Here is a 14233-nt window from a genome sequence, read left to right on the forward strand (position 1 = left end):
GTGTACTTTGTTTCAATCGTGCCGCTCTGACAGTAGATCAACTACATTCACAACATTGTAAAGACGATTACAATCAAAATGGCCGACTCTTCTCCCACTGCAAAATGAACCGACAAACAAGGCGCCCTTGTTACATTTCTCCTTTGAGTCGAGGTTGTTTGGGTTGACGATTGCTGCGGTTCAGCACCGATGGAAAGCACCACAACAGCAAGCGCTCGACCGGCAGGCAACGGCTTTGCGGCAGAATTCTGGACTTGTGTGATGCAGTCGGAGAAAAAAAAATAAAAGAAAAAGCAGTGCAGCTATTGATACGTGGTGACCTGACGCACACTCGACTCCTTCACTGACTTCAAGACGAGACACAACTTTGCTACAGTGGCTGGACAGCACATTAGTCATATGCGGCGGCGGTGAGAAATATCACTGACGGTTCCCACTGTACAAGTTCGACGGCAACGTGGCCGATGAAGAAAATGCGCACGTACAAATGAAAAGAATCACAAATGTGTCATCGACTCTTGGCGCCGCCTGTATGGAAACTGATGGAAATTCACAAGGAGTTTTCACACACAGACAAATGCACTTTACCCTACTGTTAGTGCCTCACGTCACACTTTATGTACAAGTTAGAGCAGACGAAAGAGTGTCTTGTTTTGTTTGTTTGTTTTTTATATTCTACATCAACCCGGTTGACCAGTTTTAAAGGGATTCTACGAATATCATCTCAAACATTAGAAAATGTGGACTTTTAGAAGATCGAGTCACTGCTGACATCGTGTTATTTTTTTTCCTCCATTCGTGGCACGGTTACAGATGCGGCTCGCCAGTCGGATTCACAACTAAAAGCTCTGGGCTCGAATCTGGGCTCAGACCTTTCCGCGTAGGGTTCTTTCTGTGCTTGTGTTTCTTTCGATGCCGTTTCGTCTTATTTCCTCCGATTCATAAAACGGGTGTGCTGGGTCGACGGTTGGTGACACGTGTTCAATCATCGAGAGGCAATCAGAGCAGTAGGTAGCCTGCCTCTCGCTGAAAAGTCAACCAGTGTAAGCTCAAGTTTACTCGGAACAAAAAAAAAAGTGGTCGAAAATGGACGTTTTCCTGCCCACTGCAGATCTTCTACTAAAAACATTTTCAGTGTTTTAGGTGATATCACAACAAATCCCTGAAAGGTGAGGTTGCCTTCTTCCCTCTGTAACATGAGAAGATTGACATTCAGTCGCGTGCTAATGCACTTATTGACCTGTTTTTTTTTTTCTGTATTTCAGTCTTGATCAGGTAGAATGGAATTTGCAGGCAACGTGGCCAGTCCGCGTGGTCTACGGCGCAAGATGGCGCGGCGACGCAATGATAAGTTGAATTCACAGTGATGCAGCACCTTGTGGAAGAGCCGGTCGGGTTTGAACACGGCAAATGTGATCAGGGCTGTGCTGCACTAACATATGAACGCAAACATTGACAAATATTCACCCTTCTCATTTCTCGTGTGGCAGAGAATTGAAGTTGGGAATCAAAAGCGCTGCCGCCGTGGCAGCACTCTGAAACGCTTTCATCTCCTCCCTTCATGTCAACAGTGTAAAACTAACAGAACGGGCGCTTCGAAAAGCTTCGGCGGCCATTGTGCTTCTCTCGAGCCAAAGTGGTAGACTGTTATTCCCAAACATTTTGCCGTGGCGCTTCCATCGAAAAAGGAGAGATGACAGCTGTAAGAGCTGCATTCATCTATACACCTTCCCTGTTTTACCTTAGCATTGCGGGTTGGTTTTTTTTTTTTCCTTCCCGCTAATCAGCATAGTGCATGATGGACTCGACGTAGTTTCCCGGGAAGAGTCCGGTGACGCCGTTGCAGACGCCTTCGAACCAGCCGTCGTCGTTCTTCTTGATAATGTAAATGATGGCTCCTTCCATGAAGGACAGCTCATCCTCTTTGTCTTTGCTGTAGTCGTAGATGGCCACAACTATAAAAATGACAAAAAATAATCTTCAACGAAGGTGAAACAACCCCCCCGCCCCACACCCTCCCGAAACCAGGTTGTTTTTTGACATACCTTTCTCTAAATAGGCCTTCGGGGCCCACTGGGGATCTCCATCGGCATAGGGGTCACTGTAATGGACAACCGCAGCCTCCTCTTCTTCATAGTCGACAGGCGGAGGAGGAGGTGGGGGCGAGGGCTCATCAAACACACCCATTTCCTCTGGTGGAGGCGGAGGAGGTGGAGCTGGGCTGTCTGTTACTGAAGGTCAACAGAATCAGAGGTGATCATAAATTATGGACGCTAAAACTGAAAAAAAACAAACATTTTCTTGAATCAAATACACCTAGAGACCATTTCGAGTGTTCTGTTAGCCTGCCATGCATCTTTTTGGGAGTGTGGGAGGAAACCCGGAGAAAAGCCACACAGGCACGGGGAGAACATGCAAACTCCACCCAGGAACGCCAGAGCCGAATGAATAGTTATTTGTCTACATGTGCCCCACGATAGGTTGGCGACCAGACCGGCGTGTAACCATTTAGTCCAACAATATCAAATCTGCGGGCACCTCGTGAAAGTCGAAGATGAATTGAAAGGACGATGCAGTGATCTTTCTGCTCAGAAGAGGGCGACAGAGTTAATTTGTTGAAAATCTGGGGCATGTTGTAGCGTGAGCGTCGACTATGGATCTCCAGTACACATTAAAACGGTCCAGAATTTTGTTTTACCGAAGATGATCAACATCAAACTGTTTTTCCGACAGACAGTCTGATGGTGGACGGGGAAATCGGCGTCAGGTCACATTTGCGCCCCTCAACGGAGCGAGAACAGGTCGCCCCGCTTTATGTGATCCATCGCCATGGCAACAGACAGACATCCCAAGGACTCAGCACACAGTGCAAGCAGAGGTATGAGTGTTCAAGTCGCCAAGCAAGCAGAGTCCATGTTAAGCAGCATGTGCACGCTGAGATACATTGAATGCTCTGAGAGTGTGTGAGGAATGTGTTTCTACTCACACTTCCAAAACCCGTTTACATACGTCGTAGCTGCCTATACACGTTTATTGCAGTTAAACACACAGCGGCAACACATTGTCTGAGTACTTACTGCTCTCCTGCATTCTAGCCACAAAGCCGGTCAGAGGGATCTGTGGTGTCAGCTGGACCATCGGAGGAGGCGGAGGAGCCACAGACACTACAGCGCCAAACCGCCACATGAGAGGAGGCGGCGGCAGAGGGGAGGTTGATGCGGTGGATAGAGAAAAAGACAAGTGAGGAGCGAAGCAACGACATGGACGCGATGAAGCATTGAAGAGTGACGGATGAGGGAAGGTGAGGACAGAACGATAAAGTACTGCTAGCGATGTTTGCTACGAGCAGTCTTTTGTGTGAGCGTGAGGCGAGACTGCAATAGCTCTGTGTTCGGACGGCAACAACGAGGCACATCTTTGATATAGAGCAGAGGCACCTTCCTTGCCAAATGGCCCTTGATTGAGAGACTTTGTTCCTGTCTAATACCCTTGAAGATTGGCTACCTGGGGATAAGATACGTTTTCAAATCAATGAGTGAACAGCTGCAGTTTAAATAAATAAAAAGAGCAAACGTTTCCCCAATACCCTAACCTAACCCCAACCGTAACTTAACACAGACCCCTAAATGCGACCTCGACCCTAACCTAACCCCTAACCCTAACCCCTGACCCTAACCTAACCGTGGAATTACACACTACACCAGGCACCATGCACTGTGTATGTCCGTGAGCAGTAAAAACATTCCAACAGTCTCAAAGAGGATGTCCCCGTTTTGGTAGCCTGCTGATGGGTCATTATCGCTTCCCACATGAGACCACAAACCTCCTCCCTCTCTGTTTTATGTTGTCCTACGACAGAAGCCATTAGAGTTAAATGGCGCCGAGTGATGTTGCCACGATAAACTGCGCAGTTCCCCAACAAAACAACAAAGCCAAAGGTCTGGGTTTCTCTTCCCCCCACCCACCCCCCCAAGCAGCTGTTGTGCCATGAAGTGTCTCCTTCCTCTGTTGTAAAAGACCACCGATTAAAATTTCAATCGGAAAGAGCAATTCTGAACATCCAACGTCAGACTTTTGAGCTCTTTTGCATAATCGGAGACTGAAAATTCCTCACACCAGATTTCTGGCAAAGCTTTGCAAATGGAGTCATTGCACACGTCAAGCCCGCCGTTACCTGAATTCTGCGGGAATGCCGGACCCCCGTTAATATGGGGCTGCTGAGAGGAAACAGAGGGAGCGCGGCGATACGTCCCCGTGGCCGACACCATGGAGGCCGAGGAGGTGGTGGAGGAGTTGTGACGTGAGATCTGCCGAGAGATGGTGCCAAACTGCGACATGGGGATCGGACCCAGCCCGGGCCCTTGTGGCACTGAGGCGGAAGATGTCGCCGCTGTTGGAGCAGGAGTAGCAGCTTTACAGCCTGAAAATTTGCTTCTGTGATTTACATATACAACATATTTGAATAAATGCGTTCGGTCGACTTCGAATAGTAAGAAGGTCAAATAGACCGAAGCATAGAGAGTGTACCTCAGAGCTGCAGGAACTCACCTTGGCCCATACTGGGAGGAGAAGGTGTCGGGACCGCCAAGGGGACACCCACTCCACTGTTTCCACTGCTCTCCCTGCCACCGCTGCCACCACTGCTGCCGCTGCACATGAAAGAAGACTCCACTCATTTTTTTTTTCAATGATGTGTGCGGCAAATGTCACGACTACGTTAGCCATCCCGTCAGAATGATTTCTTTCTGCCATGACACTCGACGCCTGTTCAATCTGGGCTATCTTTTTTTTTTTTTTTGAACATGGGATGAAGCCAAAGTACTCGGAGAAACCTGACACAGGCAGACGGAGGACGTTCCTCTGCCCTTTAATATGTCGTAAGTAAAACGATTTCTTAATGAATGAATGTCCTTGTTGTTGAAATGTGGTATGAAATGTGAAAAGAAAATACATTTGCCAGAGGAGGATTTGGCCTGAGCAGTATCTCAGGCCAAATTAGCTCGTATCTACCGTACATGCGGTCACGAGCGTACCTGTGTGTGCGGGGCCTCTGATTGAGCGAGGCTGTACGCGCAGGGCTCTGCTGGCCGCCCAGCCGGGCTGGGCTTGTCATGTAGTCGTTGGGCACCACTGGAGGCTTCACCGGCTCCAGCGTCTTGTAGGGGGTGTTGCGTCTGTAGGCAGAGAAAAAAAGAAATTGTGACTGCATCGGAAGTATGTAACTTGGGAGTTTTAACATGCAGAATAAACAGAAAACACACAGTCGCTCATAATTTCCTTGAATAACGCAGCAATTTTTATCCACCCTTACCCCAAGGTGCCACGGCCAGCCATTGGGGGGCTGGGGGGTTTCTGGGTTGGTGGGTTTGTCCTGGACAGTGTCCCCCCTCCTCGTCCTGCAGCATTGTTCCCATTTTGCTGGAGAGAAAAAGAAAAAGCCCTGTCAGTGACACTCAAACTTGGATTCATATTATTTAAAATGGGTGGGAGATCTTTTTTTGGGGGGGGGGGCATGCCTTTTGGATGAGCAAATGCCCTTAATATCGGGTTGCATGAATATTGTGAGTGCATGGGGTTTTAGTACATGCTGGTAAAGAAAAGATAAAAGGTAACTTATCTCTTACCTTGGCTTTAAGCCACTGAGTGCAAGCCGATAAAAAAAGAGAGGAAAAAAAAAAAAAGAAAACAGTTTATGCATGTTGGTTAATGGTTTAATAGGCAGTCGTGTATTTCAGCAGCATTACGTGATGGGCTGTTAAGAAATCATTGGAGGCGAGTCACAGATGCATTCGACACGACAGCAAGTTCAGCTTCCGGCCCATTCCACCGGCACTGGATAAACCGGCGACGTTTGGAGCGAACACATTTCGGGAAAAAGGGGACTTTTCTCAGGCTGTCTTAGGAACTCAAGCTGAAACTTGGGAAACAAATTGCTTCTCTTTTTGGCAGGGAAATGTGTCCCGTCAAGGGCTCCTCTATTTATCTGCCTCCCATTCCTCATGCCAAGAACCCCTGCGGGGACACTTGACAACCGACTGCCCTGTTCTGCCAACAAAGTAACAAAGTACAGTAGCGGTGCCTGTTTCCCAACAGTTTTTTTTTTTTCAAACGGTAGTTGAAGATACATGTGACAACATCTTGCTGTTGTTGTCAGCATGGACCGCTTTAGAAACAGCGCCCCGTTGAAGACAACAAGCCGTCGCTATGGATGGGCCAAAAGCGGGCCGTGCCCGCCCACTCGAGGCACAGATCTCTAAAAATGAACAAAGCTTTTTCAAAATAGAATTTTGTCGTGTGATCATCAAAAACTTGGAGAAAAGCTAAGCACGTACTGCGAGTAGGGTCAAGATAATAATTGCCCCTCCGCCGCCAACGCATTTTATGTGCCACCCTTTAAACTGAGGTCTGGCATCGACGGCGCTACGAAGCATGGCAGCTCAGATTGGAAATATTTTTGAAATAGTAGCGTGGTTAGAAAAATCCTTCAACCAGTCGTGATTTTTGCTGAGATTCATCATTTCCAGCAATTCGGACTAATCCGGGGGGCAAAATAAAAGCTGCCGATTTTAAATCAGGAGATATTTGAAAACCAGAAGACTGACACTATCTTGGCAGAAACAGTGACAGAAAACGGGATGAAGAGGCCGACTAAAACGCTGCGGGGGGGGGAGAAAAAAAATGACACCAGCAATCAATGCACATAATTGTGTCGACACTTTCGGAGGGGCACAAACACACACACACACGCGCGCTGCTTGGTCGAAAAAATGAGCAAAGAGGGGGGAGCAGATGGATCATGTGGAGAGAGAATACACATCAAGCATGAAGCAGGAAAGAGTCAACAAACCATTTCCTCCGGATTCTCCGTAGAAAGCGATGGGTGACATTAGGCAAAGATGACTCTTTCCTGTACACTCGCGGCCGATTGTGAGCTTGTCGTTGGCGCATTTGCCCGCATGTTAAAACGACAGCCTCTTAGCATGAAAATCTCGATTGGCGTTGTCGAAACAGACGGCAGTGAAACAAAATGACCATTGATTTTATCCGGACAGAAATGACCAAAATGAATCTTACTTTTACTCCGTGCCCGACATCATCCAGCAGCGTGTAATCGATCGGTTTTCGAATGTAGCGCACGGGCCGCTCCACGTTGCCCGGGGCGATGATCTTATGGGTGCGAGAGGTGTTTTTATTGGTGGTCAGGATGCCAATCTCACGACGGGCGACCTTCTCCTTGTGAATGTCCACCGTCTGCGGGAGATAAAGCAGGAAGAAAATACAAATAAAAAACAATAATAATGCCAGTTGTTCATATATGCCCTGTAACTACGTACTTGCTCTTTGGCTGCGACATTTTGACTGATTTGCTTGATTTATTGGGATGCAAAATGGAACGGAGCATCATTTTCATTGGCCGTGTTGCGGTGTGACAGGTTTAAATGGGTGCAATGGAAAGACTTAAGAGATGCTTTCCGTCTGCCCTTCAGCGGGCAACGTGAGGAACTGATCTATGCCGTCAGTGCCCCGTTAATGTCAAAGCCCAAAGATCAGGAAGGAGAGGGGCCATTTTGGACCATCATCGACTCTGTGTGACGACAAACGCAAAAGGGCAGAAAGCATCGGACTGTGCTCCGCCCGGTGGAGTAAAACAGGAGCTGAAAATGCTAAGCAAGCGTGAGTGCCAGTGTCGGGATTTCCCTTCATCCCTGACAGGCTTAGTAAAGCACACAGGAGGGGGGTAAGGGGGCGGGGGGCATTCACTGGTTGACGGGCAAGGGCCGTGGCCTTGTGAAGCACAGAAAGAGCACGAGAAAAGGAATAATGAAGAAAGAGGGGTCGAGGGGCCGTGGGTGTTTGGCAGCTCTTGTATGATTGCGGTGTACGGGTGGCGGGTGTTTTTTTCTGGCATCGGCTCGGTTCCACGCGAGCTGAGTGCTTGAGACTGAAGGTACTTGCGTATGATCAGCCTCCATCCTCGCAATTCACCTTAGCTGACTTGTGAGCCAGTCACACTGCTACTTCATCAGGAAAAAGACGACTTCGCATTAGTCAGTGGCTATAAAGGGGCCCGGAGTTGTTCCAAAACACATTTGAAGACGCTGAGTTGAGCGATCCATGGAGAGTCATTTAAAATATTTTTCATTAGTAATCAGGACAGGAGGAGCAATTTGGAAAATGGACGGGTAGTAATTAATGTGTTTTGACCTCAGAGTGTGATTATTTACGTATCAGTGAAAAACAAAAATGGCAAAACCGTTGTGTAGATGTATGGTCTACTTTTAAAAATGGATCTGGATGTTTTTTTTTTTTCTTCAGATATGCAGAGCTTCCATTGGAGTTCCAAATTCTGTCGTCTTGGATTTCATGCCGGTGGACTCATTTCATGCGGTGACTTTGGTGCCGGTGTGCCTCGCTCGATCTTCCGCGGGTGTGCTTCCCGTACCTGGGAGATGTGGTTAATGGAGGACTCCATGCGTCGTAGTTGCGAGGCCTGGATGTCCAGTAGCTGGAGCACATTATTGGCTAAGGCATTGATTTGGTAAGCCACGCTGGCCAGAGACTGAGTGGTGTAGGACTTGGTCTCCTCCAGGGCCTTCCTCTTGTCTTGAGCCTGAACAAAGAGAAGACGATCTGAGGTGCTCGTCCCGTCGTAAAAATCCCACGCGTGCAAGGAATGTCGACAGCAGCCAGTAAAAGTGCTGGCATGCAAACCTTTCGGGTCATTTCGACGGAAATCGTTCCGATGGAAGATCTCGGGTATATTGTTTACGTTGAATTAGAATAGCCGTTTTACAGACACGTGACACGCTCAGATGGATGTAAATACCCCGCATTTATGTCAAGACGGGACACGCGCAGCCTGACAAGCGACAACATTCCGACTGACTGTTTACGTGATGAAAAATGACCTCTGATGGATTTGGCAGAATGCATATTCTACTCATGTGAAACCAAATGAAATTCCATTCGGGGGTTGGCCTGTTTTCTCCAAACGAGGTGTTTATTAGAGACTTCAGATATGCAGAGCTTCCATTGGAGTTCCAAATTCTGTCGTCTTGGATTTCATGCCGGTGGACTCATTTCATGCGGTGACTTTGGTGCCGGTGTGCCTCGCTCGATCTTCCGCGGGTGTGCTTCCCGTACCTGGGAGATGTGGTTAATGGAGGACTCCATGCGTCGTAGTTGCGAGGCCTGGATGTCCAGTAGCTGGAGCACATTATTGGCTAAGGCATTGATTTGGTAAGCCACGCTGGCCAGAGACTGAGTGGTGTAGGACTTGGTCTCCTCCAGGGCCTTCCTCTTGTCTTGAGCCTGAACAAAGAGAAGACGATCTGAGGTGCTCGTCCCGTCGTAAAAATCCCACGCGTGCAAGGAATGTCGACAGCAGCCAGTAAAAGTGCTGGCATGCAAACCTTTCGGGTCATTTCGACGGAAATCGTTCCGATGGAAGATCTCGGGTATATTGTTTACGTTGAATTAGAAGAGCCGTTTTCCAGACACGTGACATGCTCAGATGGATGTAAATACCCCGCATTTACGTCAAGACGGGACACGCGCGGTCAGAGCGCAGCTTGACAAGCGACAACATTCCGACTGACTGTTTACGTGACGAAAAATGACCTCTGATGGATTTGGCAGAATGCATATTCCACTCGTGTGAAACCAAATGAAATTCCATTCGGGGGTTGGCCTGTTTTCTCCAAAGAAAAAAAAACATCTCAGCAGCTAAAAATAATAAATGAACATATTATCCTAATTTCCAGCTGTTTTGTAAAATGTTCTAACGCTTGGATTTGCTGTTATTCTGTTCAGGCGGAGGGATTATCCTTTGCCTCGTTTTAAATCTCTCATCTAAAATCCCATCAGTGTTGTTTAAATGGCATAAAATCATGATGACTCACAATCTACCGACATAGGAAATGTGTGTCAATAGTACCGTTTGTTCTTTGGGCATTAAGATTGAGGTTGTCACAGTGCCAGAGACCCTTGTATAAGGGACTGTCCTCTCCGCAGCATGTCATGCCACGCGTTGTGCAGGCCTTTGGACTGCGACCGTATTGGCCGCGAATGCGGCCTGCTTCTCAATGCGTGCGAGTTAGAATTTCTTCTGGTCGCATCGGTCCTAGTGCAGACCTTTTCATGCTCCCACCAAGACAGTCACGGGAGCAGACGTCGGGGTTGAAAATCACTAGGCTGGGTAGTGCCAACAACCTCAGGATACGACACGCTGCATGTCTATCCGGATACGAGGCCTACAAGGCCATACGTATCCCAATAACTGGAGGATCTCACGCGCCTTGAAGCAGGTGTCCACTGTTGTTTATGTTCCTTGCTCTGGCAAATAACGTGGATGGGGCGCTTACATGCGTTCATTGCCCGCGGACTGATGCCTTGAAGCAGGTGTCCACTGTTGTTTATGTTCGTTGCTCTGGCAAATACGTGGTTGGGGCGCTTACATGCGTTCATTGCCCGCGGACTGAAGACCGGTGATAAAAATGGCCGCCGTCCCCTACATCTCATTTATGATCAATGGAGACAAAGACGCCTCCTCCACATAAGAGTCTGAGATTGTCCACCACCTCGGTGAGGAGGCAAAAATACCAATGGATGGATGATGACACTTGGGAAACAGCACCATTTCCAGGTTGGGTTCTTGTAGGCTGAAATGTGGACTTTTTTCGGCAGACACAGATGACATGGAACCCTCCATTTTGCTTGACGTAAAAAGAGTGACTTTAAACTTTGCATCTGTGGGGGCAATGCCCGGACTGCAACCGTATTGGTCGCGAATGCGGCCTGCTTCTCAACGCGTGCGGGTTAGAATTTCCTCTGGTCGCGTCGGTCCTAGTGCAGACCTTTTCATGCTCCCACCAAGACAGTCACGGGAGCAGACGTCGGGGTTGAAAATCACTAGGCTGGGTAGTGCCAACAACCTCAGGATACGACACGCTGCATGTCTATCCGGATACGAGGCCTACAAGGCCATACGTATCCCAATAACTGGAGGATCTCACGCGCCTTGAAGCAGGTGTCCACTGTTGTTTATGTTCCTTGCTCTGGCAAATAACGTGGATGGGGCGCTTACATGCGTTCATTGCCCGCGGACTGAAGACCGGTGATAAAAATGGCCGCCGTCCCCTACATCTCATTTATGATCAATGGAGACAAAGACGCCTCCTCCACATAAGAGTCTGAGATTGTCCACCACCTCGGTGAGGAGGCAAAAATACCAATGGATGGATGATGACACTTGGGAAACAGCACCATTTCCAGGTTGGGTTCTTGTAGGCTGAAATGTGGACTTTTTTCGGCAGACACAGATGACATGGAACTGGATGGATGATGACACTTGTGAAAAGTGACTTTAAACTTTGCATCTGTGGGGGCAATGCCACAGAGGCTTTGAATGTGGTCATGTGACTGACCGGCTCCGTTTGATCGGTCAAATATTTGATTGGTGAAACAGCATCAAGAGACGGAAATCTCTCGGACACACCAAAAGCAATAGAATGGCGGAAACATTAAGCAACGCTTTTTTTTTTTTATGGGAGTCAGCGGCATGTTTCTTTCTGTAGTCAAGCTTTTGTGGGGGATCCAATTTGAGTAATAAGTCGAGTCCAATGTAACATTGTACTACCATGACACAATTGGAAATCATGTGACACGTTTGTGAGTCATAGCTGAAGCAGGCATTAGTCAGAAGAGAACACGGGAGCTGGAGGAAGGGAATCGGCTGGATTATTTCCCCTCATAGTAATGCGTCACTGTCACAAATTTCAGTTTGTGGCGAAGTATCAATTAATGTCGTTTAAAAGAGTTGAAAGGAAAGGAAGAACAAATACAGTGTAGCGCATGAAGTAAAGGTTGATATAAAAATATATCGACTTTGGTTCAGTGAGTTGCTATATTTGGATTACGGCTTTTGAAAGGCAAACACTTCAAAACTGTGCTCTGGTTTGGGTGATGTTTCAAGATGAATGAGTGAAATTGCTTGAACATCAGAGGAAATGTGTTTCTTTGGTGGAATGGATTAATTCTTTAAATTATATGAAAACATTCATCGTTGCTAGAAACACTTCAAAACTGTGCTCTGGTTTGGGCGATTGTTTCAAGATGAATGAGTGAAATTGTTTGAACATCAGAGGAAATGTGTTTCTTTGGTGGAATGGATTAATTCTTTAAATTATATGAAAACATTCATCGTTGCTAAAGCAGAAATTAATTTTTGTTTGTGTGTTTTTTTTTTTTGGCCTGAACATCAGGCATTTTCTCACCAGTCAATTTCATTTGGAGAACTGGTCATGTTTGCCTTTTGTTTCTGGGTTCAGTTTACTTTAGCTTCTCCAAGAGTTTAGAGTTTGGGGTTTTGAGTCGGGGGTGTTTTAAATTTTTTTTTTTTTTTTTTAATAAATTCTTGCACTTAATGTTGGTTTGGTACATGGAATGGTACATTTTGCGAGAGTCCTTTGCACTGGAAGAAAAAAAAATCACATGTCGTTACTATGTTATTTGCTTCAAATCCTTTATTGTTGGGTTAGGATAGAGGATTTTTTATGCATGTATTGAGAAATGTAACATAGGAAATTAAATCTTTTAAGGTCACATTTTGTGCATGTGCATGTATTTTGTCCTTATTTAAATGCCTAGAGACAGAATCAGACATTTCTTTGAGCATCCACCAGTTTTTATTTGTCCTGTCTCCTTGCGCCGAAGTTTTTCTATTAAATTGTATCTTTCATTATTCTTCAATCACAATGCTCTTGTCCTGTGTCCAGCCCATGTTTGCTTTCTGAAACCACTCACAGGGAGGAGAAGCACCTGATTTAATATACTGTAGTGCATAAGGTATAGCAAGCAGAATAGTTTTCTGAATAGTAATCCTTCCAAATTTCTCACAGTTTGCCATGAGCACTGCATTCGAGTGTCACGTACACTGTTTTCTGTTTGGATGAATGGCAACAAAAAGCACATGCATCTTGTTTCAACTGCCTGGATTTAAATATCAATGCCATTCAAATACATGTGCACATTAGGTACACCTGCACAGGCTAATGAGAGGCACTACAGGCTGATGCGAAATTCTTCCTTGATTTAGATGAGTTTTTATGATTATTGACAAAACAGTAACCAATGTGTATCACTGTGGCTGCAGTTCGCAGTAGTGTTGAACTGCATTACATCATACTGAGTTATGGGCCTCGTGTTTTGGTTTACCTGATTTAGCTTCAAAATGCCCACCCGTGCAATAAATAGCATTCTTACACAACAGAAACACGAAGCCTTTGCAATGAATCATGAAATCCAGTATGTGAGTACATATTCAAATATACTGACTAACCTGCACCTGCATTGGAAATACATTCAATTCCATCACATTCAAGTTGTAATATTTGCAGACTCATGTAATGATTTGCAGGAGATCCGAATTACACATAGTAATGAAATCGTTGTCTCACCGTTAGGTGATAACGAGTGCCCAATTTTCTCGTGTAAGTGTTCTGTAAAAATCGAATGCTAGCTCACCATTTTCAAACGGAAGAAAACGCTGTTTTGCGATGCCCACCACCCACCCCAGATCCCCCCCAAAAAAATGTTACGACGCTCACATGCTACAATCGGGTACTTGTTAAGGCATAAAGACATAGCAAATGTAATTTTATATATCGGCCAGTAGCACGTTACGTCGTAAACTGCAGTCAGTGACTAAACACTTGGACAGAACAACGACACACCCTCTACAACCACCAGCAGCTTTGAACACATCCATGAGAGGCTCGGTTTCCACACCTTCAAAATAGTCGCATTACTCTCACCGCATAGACGGCTGAATCGCGATAAAGGGTGAAATGGGGCACTTTTGGATCGGTTTGAAGATCATTTCCCTCACAAGACGTGCATTTCCTGTCGCTGTGGTCTCATTCACTTCTCCCATCCCAGCACCGCAGACACGACGAAGATAAGCATCAAATCATCGCATGGAAAGCCTTCTATCTTACCTGAACATAGTTGTTTTCGCAGTATTCCGCCACCCGGGAAAGGTTCTGATAGCTCTCGACAAGAGCTCGTTTCCCGGCAGGGATTTCCTCCTCTAACAACATTTGTAGCTCTGCCATCTTACATCCCTTTGCATTTCTCTCCTCTCCCTGCCTTGTTCAGTGAGGCGAGGCGGTGATGCTGCTCTGTGGCGGGGAGGGGCGGGGGGTGAGAGAGAGAGAGAGAGAGAGAGAGAGAG

General features: G+C 46.7%; 1 protein-coding gene across 6 annotated transcripts; it reads right to left on the reverse strand.

Moving 5' to 3' along the window:
- Positions 1-667: 667 nt before the first annotated feature.
- On the reverse strand, positions 668-14195 carry LOC109520596 (abl interactor 1-like). 6 transcript variants are annotated; one of them, XM_019877940.1, is made up of 11 exons: positions 13998-14194; positions 9145-9312; positions 7075-7251; positions 5625-5639; positions 5312-5418; positions 5034-5174; positions 4549-4649; positions 4175-4390; positions 3078-3164; positions 2046-2231; positions 668-1955 (listed from the first exon to the last, which is right to left on the reverse strand). In XM_019877940.1, the coding sequence occupies exons 1-11, from the start codon at positions 14112-14114 to the stop codon at positions 1780-1782; spliced, it is 1491 nt and encodes a 496-aa protein (XP_019733499.1). In that variant the 5' UTR covers positions 14115-14194; the 3' UTR covers positions 668-1779. The 6 variants fall into 6 exon arrangements, with proteins under 6 accessions (XP_019733499.1, XP_019733498.1, XP_019733500.1 ...); XM_019877939.1 differs by having other exon boundaries at positions 4175-4393; XM_019877941.1 differs by lacking the exon at positions 5625-5639 and having other exon boundaries at positions 4175-4393; positions 13998-14195.
- Between the last annotated feature and the right edge of the window lie 38 nt (positions 14196-14233).

This window comes from Hippocampus comes, unplaced genomic scaffold (genome assembly GCF_001891065.2).
Source record: "Hippocampus comes isolate QL1 unplaced genomic scaffold, H_comes_QL1_v1.1 scaffold317, whole genome shotgun sequence".
Classification (NCBI taxonomy): Eukaryota; Metazoa; Chordata; class Actinopteri; order Syngnathiformes; family Syngnathidae; genus Hippocampus; species Hippocampus comes.